This window comes from Lathyrus oleraceus, chromosome 4, assembly GCF_024323335.1.
Source record: "Lathyrus oleraceus cultivar Zhongwan6 chromosome 4, CAAS_Psat_ZW6_1.0, whole genome shotgun sequence".
Lineage (NCBI taxonomy): Eukaryota > Viridiplantae > Streptophyta > Magnoliopsida > Fabales > Fabaceae > Lathyrus > Lathyrus oleraceus.
This window is the reverse complement of record NC_066582.1, coordinates 118270539-118285173: the sequence shown is the minus strand read 5'-3', so window position 1 is coordinate 118285173 and position 14635 is coordinate 118270539. Positions and strand designations below refer to the sequence as shown.

The following is a 14635-nucleotide window of genomic DNA, read 5'->3' as shown; positions in this document are numbered from 1 at the left end:
GCACGTCTTATCATTAGAATCCCCTATTGATACTTGATTGATAAAATACGTGTTAACAAACAATAACTACAAAGTTACACGGTATACTAACTCTACCACTACACTTAATCCCTTGGTGTGTAGCTCACTAATATAGGCGTCAACTCCCTGATCCCTTAGGCCAATTGTCTCGTCAAATTAGGCACTAAGACGCGTTAATCCGTAAGTTACAATTCCTAATTATACTATCCCTAGTAATTTAATTAGCAAATTCAATAGTTAAAGTATGTTAGATAAATAGCCATATGGCTAGTAGTAACAACTTATTAAAATCAAATAGAATGTCGTAACAAACAATAGGCAATGAGCACAATCAATAACTGAGTAATAATAAAGAGTCAAAAAAATTACATTGACATCATTCAATCATATGTCCCAATCCAATAAAAATAGTCTCATTGTCAAATAACACATAACCTAAGAGGAATCTAGCTACTCGTGTTGAAATTAATTAATACCATAAGTGCATATTCGAAGAGCATGAAGAATCACCAAAGAAAAAGCTCTCCAATGGCCTTCAAAAGCATTAAAATCTCCCAAATACGTCACTTTTCTCTCTAGCGAATTAGACCCCTTTTTCTTCTCCTATTTTTCCTTTTCAAGCCAGTAAAAAGTGTGTCAGGTAAGTGTATGAACGCAGCCGCGCTGAGGCGCAACGCCGTATTGAGAAATCATATCAACAACGCGATCACGTTAGGATGAGGCGCGGGTGCACGAATTCCAGAGTTAACTAGCGTGTTTTTGCTCATTTTTTCACCAATTTTAACACTAAGTCAAACTATTAACCCTTTGTGACGTTTCCATGCTTTTCCCGCACTTTTGCTTCTAACTTGCTCATTTTTAGTCTAGTTTGCCCGATTTTTCTTACTAAATGACCTACAATAACAAAATGTCATCATATTGCCTCAAGGGCAGCAAGGATTCCTCCATGAGTATCTAGCATTTTATTGCCTCCAAGGGCGGAAATGATTCCTCCATGAGGGCCATACATTTTATCGCCTCTAAGGGCGACAAAGATTCCTCTATGAGGGTCCAACATTTTACTGCCTCCAAGGGAGATAAGGATTCTTCCATGGGGATCTAATATTTTATCGCCTCCAAGGACAACAAGGATTCCTTAATGAGGGTTCTGTGATTTATCACCTCTGAGGACGGCAAGGATTCCTCCACGAGGATCCAATATTTTATATCCTTCAAGGGGAGGTTTCAGACAAATATCTTTCCTCTAGTTTCCTACAAAGAAGGGGAGACGATAATGCAAATAATTAAAAATAAAAAAATGAGGAGCCTCATTAAAAACCTTTTCCCCTCACACGATAGGCAAGGGAAAAAAGTGATTCCCCATAAAGATAATGTATCATTACAAACATCAGATGTATGATACTCGCCTTAAACTAAAACAATAACAAATAAAACAAACAACGGTAAAATGAAAGTATTTCGGAAACATTCAGTTGGGATTTCATCCTCTTATATTCTCTCCCTTTTGAGGGGAGCCTCTCCTTCTTTCTGAGCTGCTTCTAGTGGCTTGATCCTCTGGCTCATGCTTTTGGTGTTCACGCCTAGAGTTTAGACACTTTTCAGCTTTAGACTTTCCATGTAACATTTCTTGGCAATTTCTTGATCTCCTTGGATGACTTCAAGCCACCCGCCAGAGAACAGATATTTCATGCACAAATATAAAGTAGACAAGGCGGCGCCCAATTGATTAAAAGTTGTTTTCCTTATGATCGTCTTATATGAAGATGGGATATCTATAACCAAATAGTCGGTCTTGAACGACTTGGCTTGTTCCCCCACCTTGAGGCGGTCTTTAAAGTTATATAGCTCTTGACTTGTACTTACTCCCCGAAAAATCCAACTAGTGACCCTTTGAAGGCTTTTTGATCATCTAGGTTGAGGTTAAGCCTCTCAAATGCATCTTAGTAGAGGATATCTATGGAGCTTCCTTGATCTATAAATACTCTTCTAATTTCCCAGTCATCGCACCTCACCGTAATGACCATATGGTCGCCATTGTATGGATGAATGTTTGATACATCTTTTTCTAAAAAAGAGATCTTAACCTTTGTGTTTTGGTGTCTCATATCTCCAAATCTGTGGGTAGATTGTCTATAGTTAATATCTGGCGAGTATATCTTTGTCGGGGAACTGGTATCTATTCCCCTAAGAAGTCCTCATTCAATAGTATTTAGGGTGTGACACACAGTCTTATCTCCTTATTATTTGCATAACTCATTTCCTTTTATAGGATTCGAGCTTCCAACATCGTTATGCCCACAAGAGTCGGCCCCATCTAGCCTTTGGCTGACATATTTCTTTAGGTGGTCCTCCTGGATAAGGCGTTTTATCTCTTTTTTAAGCTCGTAGAAATATTTTATGTGATGTCCCTTAACTTTATTGAACTTACACCATCTTCCAGGTTTATATCTCATAAGATTCGCCTTTGGAGCTGAAGTCGTAAGGGTGTCATGTAAATGGAGGACTTCCTGTCATATCTGCTTGCGGCGAGTGTTAAGAGGTTTGAAGCTCCCCATGGCTTTTACACGTCGCTTAAAGGTTGTCTAGTCCATGACGAGAAAGGTATAGTTGTTCTTCCATGGATGTTATGAGCCTTCGGCGTTAGGAATGCGCTCTTTCATGTCACGAGCCTTCTTCTCATAATGACTATCCTTGCCCTTTATATAACCCTCTGCCATTATGATGATCTCTAATAATGAATAGGTTGGACTTTGGGCGAGGGACTCGTTGAAGTGCCTTGCTTTGAGACCATTCTAAAATGCTTCTACAAAATTTCTTGGTTTGGGTGGATGACTTTTTAAGTCGCTTTGTTGAAATGAGAAAGGTATTGCCTCATTGACTCTCAAGGGTCTTGCCAAATGTTAAACCGGCTGGTGGCAGACACCTTTATATGTCGAATTATTGTAAACGGATGCATGAGTTCCTTCACCAGAGTCTGATAGTTGGCAATGGAAGCTCGGGGTATATCAACGTTCTATGGTAGAGATGCATCCATGAAAGTTCCAAATAAAAGCTTGCATTTTAGAGAATTAGACACTCCGATGATGATCATCTGCGTGTTGATGGATGTGGCATGCTCGTAAGGATCTTTACGCTCATCGAACTTCGCCAAGGAAGGAGGCTTAAAACCTTCAAAAACAAGTGCTTCTCATATCTCGTCAAAGAGGGGTTCGGGATCCAGCATTTATATATCCTTTGTGGAGGTAGCCTTTTGTTGGCGTTGTTGAATGTTAAGTGCGTTGTCCTCAAAAGTTTGATTTTGACGACACAACTCGTCCATGGTGACGCGCATCTCCGCCATGGCGTTAGGACCGCTGCAACCTCTAGTTCCTATTATGGGGGGATTGTGTCCTCCTAGCAACCATGATTGGGAAAAGTTAAAAATATGAGTGATGACTTTGGTAATTGTCAAAGTGATGGTAACAATGGAAGGTGTAGCCCATGTTAGTTTTACTGGGGCGCCATTGTACTTGCTAAAAAAAAGTACAGATGCGTAGCAACCCTACGCTGGTAGGAGTTTCCAGAGGCTTTAGTGTTTCTGGATGTTAGGGCAAGCTTACGAGGTTAGGGAGCCATGTTTTAGAGATTTTTTCTGTGGAGTTAGAGCAAGCTCACGAGGGTGAAAAACTATGTTACATGGATATTCTTTGGTGAATATATGATTCCCTCTTCCACCATAAGGGTGAGTATTTATAAGGGGCTCGTGGGTGTGAATTTAGGGGAACTCCTAAGAAGTAGTAACCCTCCCATCTTGACCAGATAACTTGTTGATTGCCTACTTCTTAGAGCATCATAGTCATGCCTTCTTCTATACGTGGTTATAGATTGTATACACGTCACCATTCCCGCTTTTCTATCATAGCGACCTATTTTAGCTAGTGTAAGTCATGCATAGGCGTCGTCGTCCCTTAGGCGGGCGCCCAACATGAACATGCCATTGTTTCACTCATCCGAATATTTTACAAATATATCACTACAATATTTTTATAAAAGAAAATTATAATTTGTTAAACATAAATATGTGATATTATAAAATTACTTTTAAAAAAAAAATCAAAACAAATATCCTTAAATTCTACTCTATATGATTTCCTTTTTATACCATGCGCACTTTGTCTCTGAATGATTCAGGAAACATAGCGAAAAGATCATGACATCTCTCTTGCAACTAAAATCATGATGCACTCAAATTAAAGAGTGAATATTTATTTTGACTATAAACTCAAACACAAATGAAATAGTATGAGTTTCGTTAAGTCAACTCAGTTGATAGTTGTGTATGAACATCAAATATAAAGACACGCACGAGTTCGAATCCACGACATTCCACTAATTTATCTTTAAAGGTAAATTTCATCCAATAAATTACTTCACAAAAATATAAATAAAATATCATGTTATCAAACATGAATAATAATCACATAAAATGCGAGGCATAACAATCTCAACACTATTAACTAAATTAAATCTTAAGGTTCGACACTTGAAACTTAATTATGAATAAGATTGACTTGACGCTTCACATTTTCAAAATAATCTTTAGAATTGAACATGTGAGAATTTCGTTGCCTTTTTTTAATTGGTTAAATTTGTATTCAATAATGTAATGAGCCTTACATGCTTTCAATAATTTCATATCTATAAAGTTAGGTGGCAAAATGATCTTCCTTTCCTTCTTACAGCACTGTCTGAGAGCCATAGTGAAGAAAAGACAGAGTCATATTGAAATGGAACTGAAACGCTATTTGTTGGAATGTATTCCATTTGCAGCAATGGTGATTGTCGAGATTCTTGATGTTGGGATGACCACATTGTGTAAAGCAGCTATGTCCACAAGAGGAATGAATCACTTTGTGTTTGTTCTTTACTCCAATGCTCTTGCCACTTTCATCCTCATCCCTTCCTCTTTCCTCATCAACAGGACAACAAGACCACCACTGTCTTTCTCACTTCTAGCCAAATTCTTCCTCCTCGGCCTTGTCGGGTATGTTTACATTAGTTGTATTGTTCGAGGTTTTCCGTCGCGATCGAAGTGAGTTTCGTCGTATTTATTGAAATTGCGGTGAGATATGGCTGATGCTTGAACATTTGTGGTGGGGGATTGTTTTATAAATTATATTCCTTTATGAGATTAAAAAAGTATTGAATGTTGATGATTGATTGGGATTTGGTGATTTGCAGCATAACTATAATGCAGAATTGTGTATTCACTGGCATAAACTACAGCTCTCCCACCCTTGGATCTGCTATGAGCAACTTGACTCCAGCAATCACTTTTGTTCTAGCAATCATCTTCAGGTAATTAGGGGTGCTTCTTGTTTAGAGATTCTACTGCAAACTTATAACTATGCACAATAATTGTAGGATGGAGAAGTTGGATGTTGGAAGCTCAATAAGCCAAGCCAAAATGGTGGGGACAGTACTGTCTATCTCAGGAGCATTGCTAGTCACCCTTTACAGAGGCGCTCCCATTCGCAGCTTTCAAACTCAACCCTCGACATCGCAACAATTTCAGTCTCTTTTTGAAGAAACCGGTAACTGGGTCATTGGAGGTCTCTTTCTATTCACTGCCTCTTTCTCTCTTTCCGTATGGAATATTGCTCAGGTGAGATATTTAGACAAATCAATTGGTGCAAAGGTCTTAGGTTCTGGCGATGATGATGATGTATGAGAATATTTGCAGGCAGCAATTCTTAGAGGATATCCATCTCAGTTGACCATAGTAGCATTCTATTGCCTGTTTGGAACAGTCCAATGTGCAGTACTTTCTCTAATTGCAGTCAAAGATCGAAATGCTTGGAATCCTAGTGCTGGCATTGAGCTTATCTCTATAATATATTCAGTAAGCAAGTAGTAGCAACCAATATATGAAATTGTAAATCATACATGGCTTTATAGCAATGCTCATTCTTCTATGTGAAAACAATATTGCAGGCTGTTTTTGGAAGTGTGGTAACATTTTCTGTACTGACTTGGTGCATAGATAGGAAAGGGCCTGTGTTTGTTTCCATGTTCAAACCAGTTGGAATTGCCATTGCTGCTTTTATGAGTGCTGCCTTCCTTGGTGAAACACTTCACGTTGGCAGGTAACTCTCATTTGAAATATATCATTTGCTATGCTTAACTTATTCTTTGTTGTTGTAATATTTGAAATTTCAATGTAATAATCATTTCACTTAAACATCTGTAAATTTTACTAACATCTTGTTCTTAATTGGTTTTGTTTTGTTGTTGACACTTCTTCTAGTATCATGGGAGCAGTGGTAATCGCCATTGGATTTTACACAGTTATGTGGGCACAATCAAAAGAGGGAAATGTGAATGGCCTAGAAGTTAATGGATCATCATCATCCTCATCTGCCGAAGAAAGTCCTCTACTAGAGTCTCGGTGAAAGCAAGCATACAACCAACGACTACAGTCTATTAAGGGTGTGTAAAATATAAAATCAGTTAGAAAACCAATGGACAAAATTTATACCTTGTAGAGTTCAATAATAGTGCATTCACATCCACACCATGGAAACAGACATGCTATAATACATTTTTGCCAACGCGTGGAAACAAACATTCTATAGTTCATTTTAGTCAATTTGTGTGGAAACATGCATGCCATAATTCATTTTTGTCAATTTATTCGAGACAGCATCCATTGGCAATGAAAGCATTTCAATTTTCAGGAGTATAGCTTTGTTTTTGTAACTCGTCTAAAAGGTGCGAAAGTAATGAAACCTCTTCACATTTACTCAGTACCTTCAAAATTACTAAAAAAAACACCAATTTCAATTAAAGACAATCATAGATCCGGCTTAGCTATCTATCATCCTTTTCAAAAAGTGGACTCATCATTTCCAAGAGGGCATTAGTACATACAACTAAAATAAGCATTCTGCAGCTCCCAATAACATGGAGGGATAAATCTAACAAAAAATTAAGTCAAGCCTACACGTCTGCATCTTTTAACCAGTACTCTGCATGAAACATCAGCAACCTAGATGCAATGTACAAGACTATGACTTGAGATCATCAGACATTGCTGATGGGATGCAATGTGTTGCAAGAATATCTAGTGTGGCAGCTTTTGCAGTTTCCGTGCGAAGGACTACTATCTGCATAGAAGATGAAGATGACTAGTTAATAAGAGTTACTTAAAGCCATTTTCCATGAGCACACAAGACAGATTGAGAAATAAAGACGGACCTGTTCATAATCTAAATCAAATTTTAGATACTCATCATCACAGCTCTCAACCATAGCAGCCAAGCTCTTGAGATTTTTCACAGGTTTACCATTAAAAGCAACGACCTTCAGAAATACAGAGTAGAAAGCAGTGAATAATAAAGTGGTTAAGCCAATAGAGTTATCAGGTTCAACAAGAAAAGCAGAAACACGAAACAATGTCATTATCAACCTGGGTATTAACTATTTCTTCATATCCGATGTTGATATCAGCCACCAGCACCTAAACGTGTCAAAGAGATGATCAGACTTGAGAAGGTATTCAAGATAATCAGACTTGAGAAGGTCAAAGAGACTAACAGAAGAAGTGTACCTGAGAAATCACAACAAGTTGTTCATCTGGTGATTGTGGCATTGCATACAGCAGTTTATCCAAAATCTTGACTGGAGCTTCATACTCATAATCTTTTCCATACTGTTTATAATGAAAAATTAAGTTGGAAACGGATGGATCCACAAGAAAGCTTAGCAAATTTGTATTAATGAATTTACAAATTAACTATAAAAGTATAGTAAAATCAAAGTAGGGGTAATTTGGTTTTAAATTTCGCTAAAAGTATAGTAAATTCATTAATTAACCCAAAACTACCCTTAAATTGTTTTAAATTTAAGGGGTAATTTCGTTTTTTCAGAGGGGAAGGATCGCGGGCAAGAAACCGCTCCTGGCCGGGAACCGCTCCGCCTCCGCTACACGCTATTTACCCTATAGCGACCACTATAGTGTTCTGCACCGCTAAGGCTCTTCCCATTGCGGCCGGCCTATGCTCCACTATCCCGCAATTGGCCACTATTGACTTGAGTTAAATATAAAGCTACAAACTACAAGGACTATATACTGCTATTATCACAACACCTTAGAACGACCCCAACTTCTAACAAGCATATTGAGTGAGGTTGAGTAAGACATAACCCAAGTTCTAAGAAAAACTAATAGTACCACAAACCTCAGAACGAAGATAAGGAACCGAAACCGTTGAAAAAACAAATCCTGCAATAATATAATATGAGGGAGGCTTGCCCTTGCTGTGTGCTGGAATAAGCCTTCTGTGACCATCAAGTTTAATATTGAATTTGAGAACATTTGAATTCCGCAATACTTTGATTGCTGCATCATCACCGGTATATTTCTGTGATATGAGATAACTAAAACCAATGCGCTCTCCATGGCGAAATGGAACTGAAAAATAACACCAGGAGTACAAAGCTTTATTAAACACTACTAAACGCAAACCATGTATATATTCCATGTTGGCCACAGCAAAGCTGGTTAATTCACCAAGCATAAGAAAAAACAGAGAACACTATAGGCAAGGACTTCATAGTTAAGCTGGCACAATGAGATCTAGGAGTGGTTGAGTAATGTATTTTGACTAATGAGCAATGCCAGAGTTGTGTCTCCTCTTGTTCATGACTAAACTGAAATTAGTAGAACATACCAAAGCTGTGGCATAGTACTAATCCAAATAGCAAGTGCTAAATATAGACAGGTTTGGAGACTGGAGAGAAATAGATTCCACTGATTTTATACAAATTGTTTGTTGAGTGTGGTTTCTAGGTATTAAAGATCTTTTACAATGCACTTATTCACAAAATTTATAGCTTATGCAAAGGATCCAAATTCATACAACAAATTGATGAGCTCTGGCATGCTGAATGAATTTATAAAAGAGGTATAAGTTTAACACTGTTTTCTCCTACTATAGTCGATGTCAAATATGAGCCGGTAAGTCCTCCCAGAAGGCTTTTAGTAGCAAGCTAAACAAATATAAATTGCACAGCGTGCATAAATGTATGACGAAACTGAAGAATAAAAATCACCTGTTCCGTCATTGGCAATATCAACCCCATCAAAGCTAAGGATAACATCTGACGGTTTCAAAACCTTGGATTCAGGAGAAGTAGGATCAATTCTTCTAATGCGCACACCTTTCTGATTAGATTTCATGCCCATTGCCATTCGTAGATCGGGATTTTCCATTTTCTGCCACTCAACCCCAAGAATAGGGAACCCTATAACAGAAGATTAAGAAATTTTGGTCTAAGCAAATAAAATTTCAATATTTAGATTTTACGATGCTCAGCTAAAGTTTTAAAAGTAAAATCTACATCTTAGTTCACGGCAACCACATTACCAGTATATCCTTTATTCTTCTCATAATCCTGGATGAAATGCGTGATTACTGGCGTTGGAATAACATAACCTATATTCTCCACATCTTCATGTTTGAGAGACTGAAATGCTATCCCTACACAGTTTCCTTTACCATTAAATGCAGGTCCGCCAGAATTTCCAGAATTTATAGCAGCATCTATCTGCAAAAAATATAACAAAATTGATGAAGGAAAACCAGGCTACATTAAATGAACCATCACTAAATGATGAAAGTGGACGATCAATAATTCGAACCTGTAAACCTAGAAGTTCGGTGGAACCATGGACGTAAGATAAAATCTCAATACGTGATACAACACCACTGGTCACAGAGATAGTGTCTCCTCCAATTGGGTAGCCCACAACAGTTACTGCATCTTGAAGGGTAGGCAAATCCCCAAACTCCACAGGTGACATACCTTGCCAGAACTCATCATCATCAACGGTAAGCATGGCTGCAAATGTAAAGGACCGCATGCATTAATAAGAATTCATATTAAAGATCAACAAAATTCCCTAAAACTCCCCACCTAAATCTATTATAAATTGCAGTCACCAATTTGGGATAGCAGCATGGGCCCATGGTGTGGTAAACCACAAAACATTATTGTAATAGTTGCTAACAAGATGGCTGCTATAACAAAGATAATAGATCCATCATATGAACATAATATAATGCATATAAGTGCTCAGAATTAAAGTAATGAACACCAACAAGTGGGGGGCCAAAATCTTCCAAAAATGGCCAGCAACCGATAGAGGGCACAAGCCTCAAAGGATGACCAAAATGAACAAAGGCTTGTACCATACATGAACGATGGTCAGAAATGACAGAGGAGTGTTTCCTAAAATTTTATGCCAAATGACCGGGGATTGACAAAGGTTAAAAAAATTCAAAGAGGCAAAGTAATCTTATCAACAGTAGTCTGAACTGGATTTATTCATTACTTAGCCTTTAAAAAGGAAGACTGGTATTAGAATAAACAAGAAATCAATTTTTAGTAAAATATGTGTTAGTCTAGGACAGAATCTTGGGATGTAAATAACCAAGCTATGTTGTTGATCCCTTAAAAAAAGAGATGGGCTAGAAAAAAGGCTTTGAGATTTTCCCCTGTAACCCTAATAGTGGCTGAGATGGCGGATTGGGCGGAAATAGTGGCGGCTACACCCGCTCATGTTGACATGGTTCGCAGACGAAAAGCATTGTACCGAACCCTACCACCGCAACGCTGTTCTACTATAGCACCTCTATAGCACGCTACTGACAACATAAGAACCAACATGAAAATAAATTAAGTGTCGCAGAGATGAGGATGTTGTGTTAGATGTGTGATAAGACAAGACAAGATAGGATTAGAAGTGACAACATTAGAAAGAGAGTTGGGATAACACCTATAGTAGAAAAGATACTTATAGTAGAAAAGATGGTGGAAATAGGCTTAGGTGGTATGGGCATATAGAGAGATATGTAGATTTGTAGCAAGTAAAGTAGACCGGTAGAGGGCACAAGCATGTGAGGATGACCAAAAAGATCAAAGACATGCTTCATACATGAATGGTATCCATAACATTTATGCCAAACGTCCCGGGATTGACAAAAAATTAAAAATTAAGGTAAAAAATATGGAGAAAATGGGGCTTTAACCTCCATGATGCAATAGTGATTTGAAAAATTGTAATTATAATTTTAGTCTCAAACCACAAAACAACATGCAAGACATAAAAACACAATGTAACCTGTCACAAGTCAGAGTGCAATGCTACACCACTATATCACAAAATTAACATGATATGATATCATATAGGACATAGCACCAAGAGAGAAGGCAGTATCTTATATCTTGAATTACTGATTTGGAATATTTCAGCTTTTAAAACTCTTGTTAATTAGGTTGCTGATTGGGAATACTTTATCTCTTTTAAATTTTGAAATTAAAGTTTCTATATCACGGTAAGATTGTATATAACAGGATTCTTATCAGTTATAATTTTGGTTTTTATTTCTTTAACCTGATAAATTTCTACATAAGAGAAACCTTATCAACAGTAGTTTGAATAGGATTTCTTCATAACTTATAGTCTTTAAAAAGGAAGACTGGTATTAGAATAAACAAGATATCAATTTTAAGTCAAATATGTGTTGGTCTAGGAGGGCCTCTGTCAAGGAAAAGTTTACTTCTTGCTGTGACCACAGGTTTAAAAAAATATTCTACAGCATCTAAACATATGACTCATCCCTTGCAAAGATTCATACCATAATAATCTTCTTACAGAGCTAAAAGCCATAGCATATGGTGAGAAGAGAAGAATCCACACAAACTATTCATATCACCATTATTGTTTAATTTTATGATTAATGGTTTCATAACTGTTTACTAGTTTCATACAATATATCTTCCAATATCAATAAACCACTTTTTAACTATATTCCATTCATTTGGTAAATTCAACTTATCAGTCTGTAACGAATAGAATTGTGGATAAAATATATGTAGATATTCTAATCCCATTTGTACAAGAACTAATATATGCAGGTACTCTTCACGTATTATTGTCTTACAAAGTTTCTCCTCTATTCTTCAGTTTTACAATCTTCAATTCAAGTTAGTGAATCATGTCTGAATTCTAATCATCTTGTACAAATCATAAACAGAATGGTTGGTCTTTATGAACAAATCAAGGCGCATAAAATTAAAAATGTTTGCAAGCAACAATCATGCAATGATTAATAAAAAAGGAACCTCAAATCAGTCTTGCCTTCCCAAAACCTACCATGCACTATTCTCAGAAGATAGGGTATCCCAATGCCATGAATCACAAATACAGAGCTAAGTTTCTTTACCAACATTAATACACTTTCCAATTTGACAGGCATAAACAAAAATCAAAGTGCAAAATTGTAAATAATAGATTGATAAAAGTTAGTTACCAATATCACACTCGGTTCCAATGGCAAGAACAGTAGCCAAGTACTTAGTGTCAGAGCCACGTTTCTTGAGCTTGACCTGAGTGTAATGCTCGACGGAATGCGCATTGGTGAGAACCCTCTTCCCACTTATGACAAACCCACTGCTACTGGAGCTATACTGTCTCTTCCTCTGCCATGGTAACGAAAAGTTCGGCTCTGTGTGGACACAGAACACTTTCACCACCGAATCCATAGAAGGCAACACCCTAGCCGAGATACTCTCCCATATAGGGTCCGCATCTATGGCAGTAGCGACTCCAACATCGACCGGGACAGCACCGTTGCTGTCTACCGTGCGTGCAGGGCGGCGGCCAGTGGGTGGCTTGTCGGGATTTGTGGGGAGTTTTTTGGGGCGGCCACGGCGGCGACCGAGATGGGAAGAGGCGCTGTTGTCGATGAGTTCAACGTTTCCGACAGAGAAGTCGTCGTCCATGATAGATGGGGATGGGTTAGTGGCGACTGTGGTGGTAAGGGCGGTGGAGGGGGTGTCTAGGGTTTCAGGGGAGGGGGTTTTAGGTTTGCGACCTCTCTTGCGTTTGTTGTCGCCCATTTTTGTTCGAGTGTGTTAGTATTTTTTTTTTGTTGAAATGAAAATAATGGAACCGATTAGAAGAGAATGTATATGAAAGGTTGATCGACAGTTAAAGAAACATAGATGGTTAAGAAGAGTCGCGAAAGGAGAAAATGGGAAACGAGGAGGGAACTGCAAACCCAAATCAAACTTTTGTCTTCTTATCTTTTCTATATAATAATAATAATAAGAGTTTAATTGAAATATATTTAGAGTGAAAATTAAACTGTCACACTTAAAAAAAAAAAAAATTATTTTAATCACTTGTAAGGTAATATAATCGGACGATGAAAAATGAATTCGTAGTATAAATTTTTTTATATTGATTATGTATATTAATTAATTTTTAATAATATAATAAAATTTAATTGTAATTTTGGAATTTTAATTTTTTTTTCTTTATCATTTTTATTTTAAAATTTGAGATTTTGGTTCCTTTTTAATTTTTCTTTTTCTTTTTATTTTAGTCTCCATCCTATTTAAACGTCATTTTACATGGCATTTAAATTGATGGTGTGGTGTGATTTAAATTGGAAAAAATAATTTTCATATCATTCATAATTGACTTATTCTTATCTTCTTCCTTCCAAAACTCAGGTTAATCTTTTCTAAAAAAAAATCACAAATTCATGTTAATTTTTTTTTCATGAATCAAATCTTCATAGAAAATAAAAATAAAAAAGAAGAAATGGTGAGTTTATTTTATGTCTATATAGACATATGTCATTTTATGTCTATAAGAAATCGTACTCGAATATCTATAATCTTGGGTGACGAGACCACCCCAACTTCTCTTACAAAAATAATCAAATCTCTTTGAGACCAGGTGGGATCCCACAAAGCACAACACCTAGAAAGTCAAACTTAGAGATCATGATGGAGAGTTTTTTGACGGTACAAACTCGACAGAATGACGACTTTAGGAATCAAAACCTCCATACAAATGAGGTACTAAGGCAATTGACATCTAAGGTAAAATCAATGATCACCCATAACAAAATGCTTCAGACTTAAATCTCATCAATAACATAATAACAAGCATCAACATTTGTTCCTCAATAATCCTTTTCAAAGCAAACCGAGCAAGATCTTATAGGACATGTAAATGTTATTGTCACTAGAAGCAAAATGTTAGTAGAAAGTCCTGAGAGAAGTGGGGTTCCAGTAGAAAGTCCTAAAAAATCAGTTGAGAAAAGAGTAGAAGAAAAAGAGAGCACTAGTGAAAAAAGAAGCAGAGATTATAGAGGATGTTGTGACACCACCTGGAAAAAAAAGGTGGTCGAAGAGGTTGAGTAGGAAGAACCATGTGTCATTCCTCCTCCCTACAAATCTAATATCCTTTTCCCTTTGAGGATTGTCAAGGCCAAAGTAGAGGCTTAGTTCACGAAGTTTGTGGACATGATTAAAAAACTTTATATGAACGTGCCTTTTACTGAGGTTTTGTCCCAAATGTTGACTTATGTAAGGTTCCTTAAGGATATTCTCTCCAAAAGAGGAGATTAGAGGAACATGATATAGTAGCAATGACAACCACAACTAGTGCGGTTATACAAAGTATGTTGCCAAAGTTAAAGGACGTGAGTTTCTCTATTCTGTACCAATTAGGTGCAACAAAACTGGTAAGGCTCTTTGTGATTTAGGGGCTAAC

The 14635-nt window shown here is 37.1% G+C and overlaps 2 protein-coding genes across 2 annotated transcripts; one reads left to right on the top strand and one right to left on the bottom strand.

Moving 5' to 3' along the window:
* Positions 1 to 4520: 4520 nt before the first annotated feature.
* Positions 4521 to 6742, top strand: LOC127073896 (WAT1-related protein At5g40240). The gene is made up of 7 exons (XM_051015141.1): positions 4521 to 4613; positions 4743 to 5044; positions 5242 to 5358; positions 5425 to 5665; positions 5744 to 5902; positions 5995 to 6146; positions 6308 to 6742. The coding sequence occupies exons 1-7, from the start codon at positions 4557 to 4559 to the stop codon at positions 6450 to 6452; spliced, it is 1173 nt and encodes a 390-aa protein (XP_050871098.1). The 5' UTR covers positions 4521 to 4556; the 3' UTR covers positions 6453 to 6742.
* Positions 6743 to 6780: 38 nt separating this feature from the next.
* Positions 6781 to 13147, bottom strand: LOC127073895 (protease Do-like 9). Its single transcript, XM_051015140.1, has 9 exons — positions 12378 to 13147; positions 9704 to 9903; positions 9429 to 9609; positions 9115 to 9306; positions 8241 to 8473; positions 7610 to 7711; positions 7469 to 7519; positions 7258 to 7362; positions 6781 to 7166 (listed from the first exon to the last, which is right to left on the bottom strand). Exons 1-9 carry the CDS (start codon positions 12964 to 12966, stop codon positions 7068 to 7070), a joined length of 1752 nt encoding a protein of 583 aa, XP_050871097.1. The 5' UTR covers positions 12967 to 13147; the 3' UTR covers positions 6781 to 7067.
* Positions 13148 to 14635: the final 1488 nt, after the last annotated feature.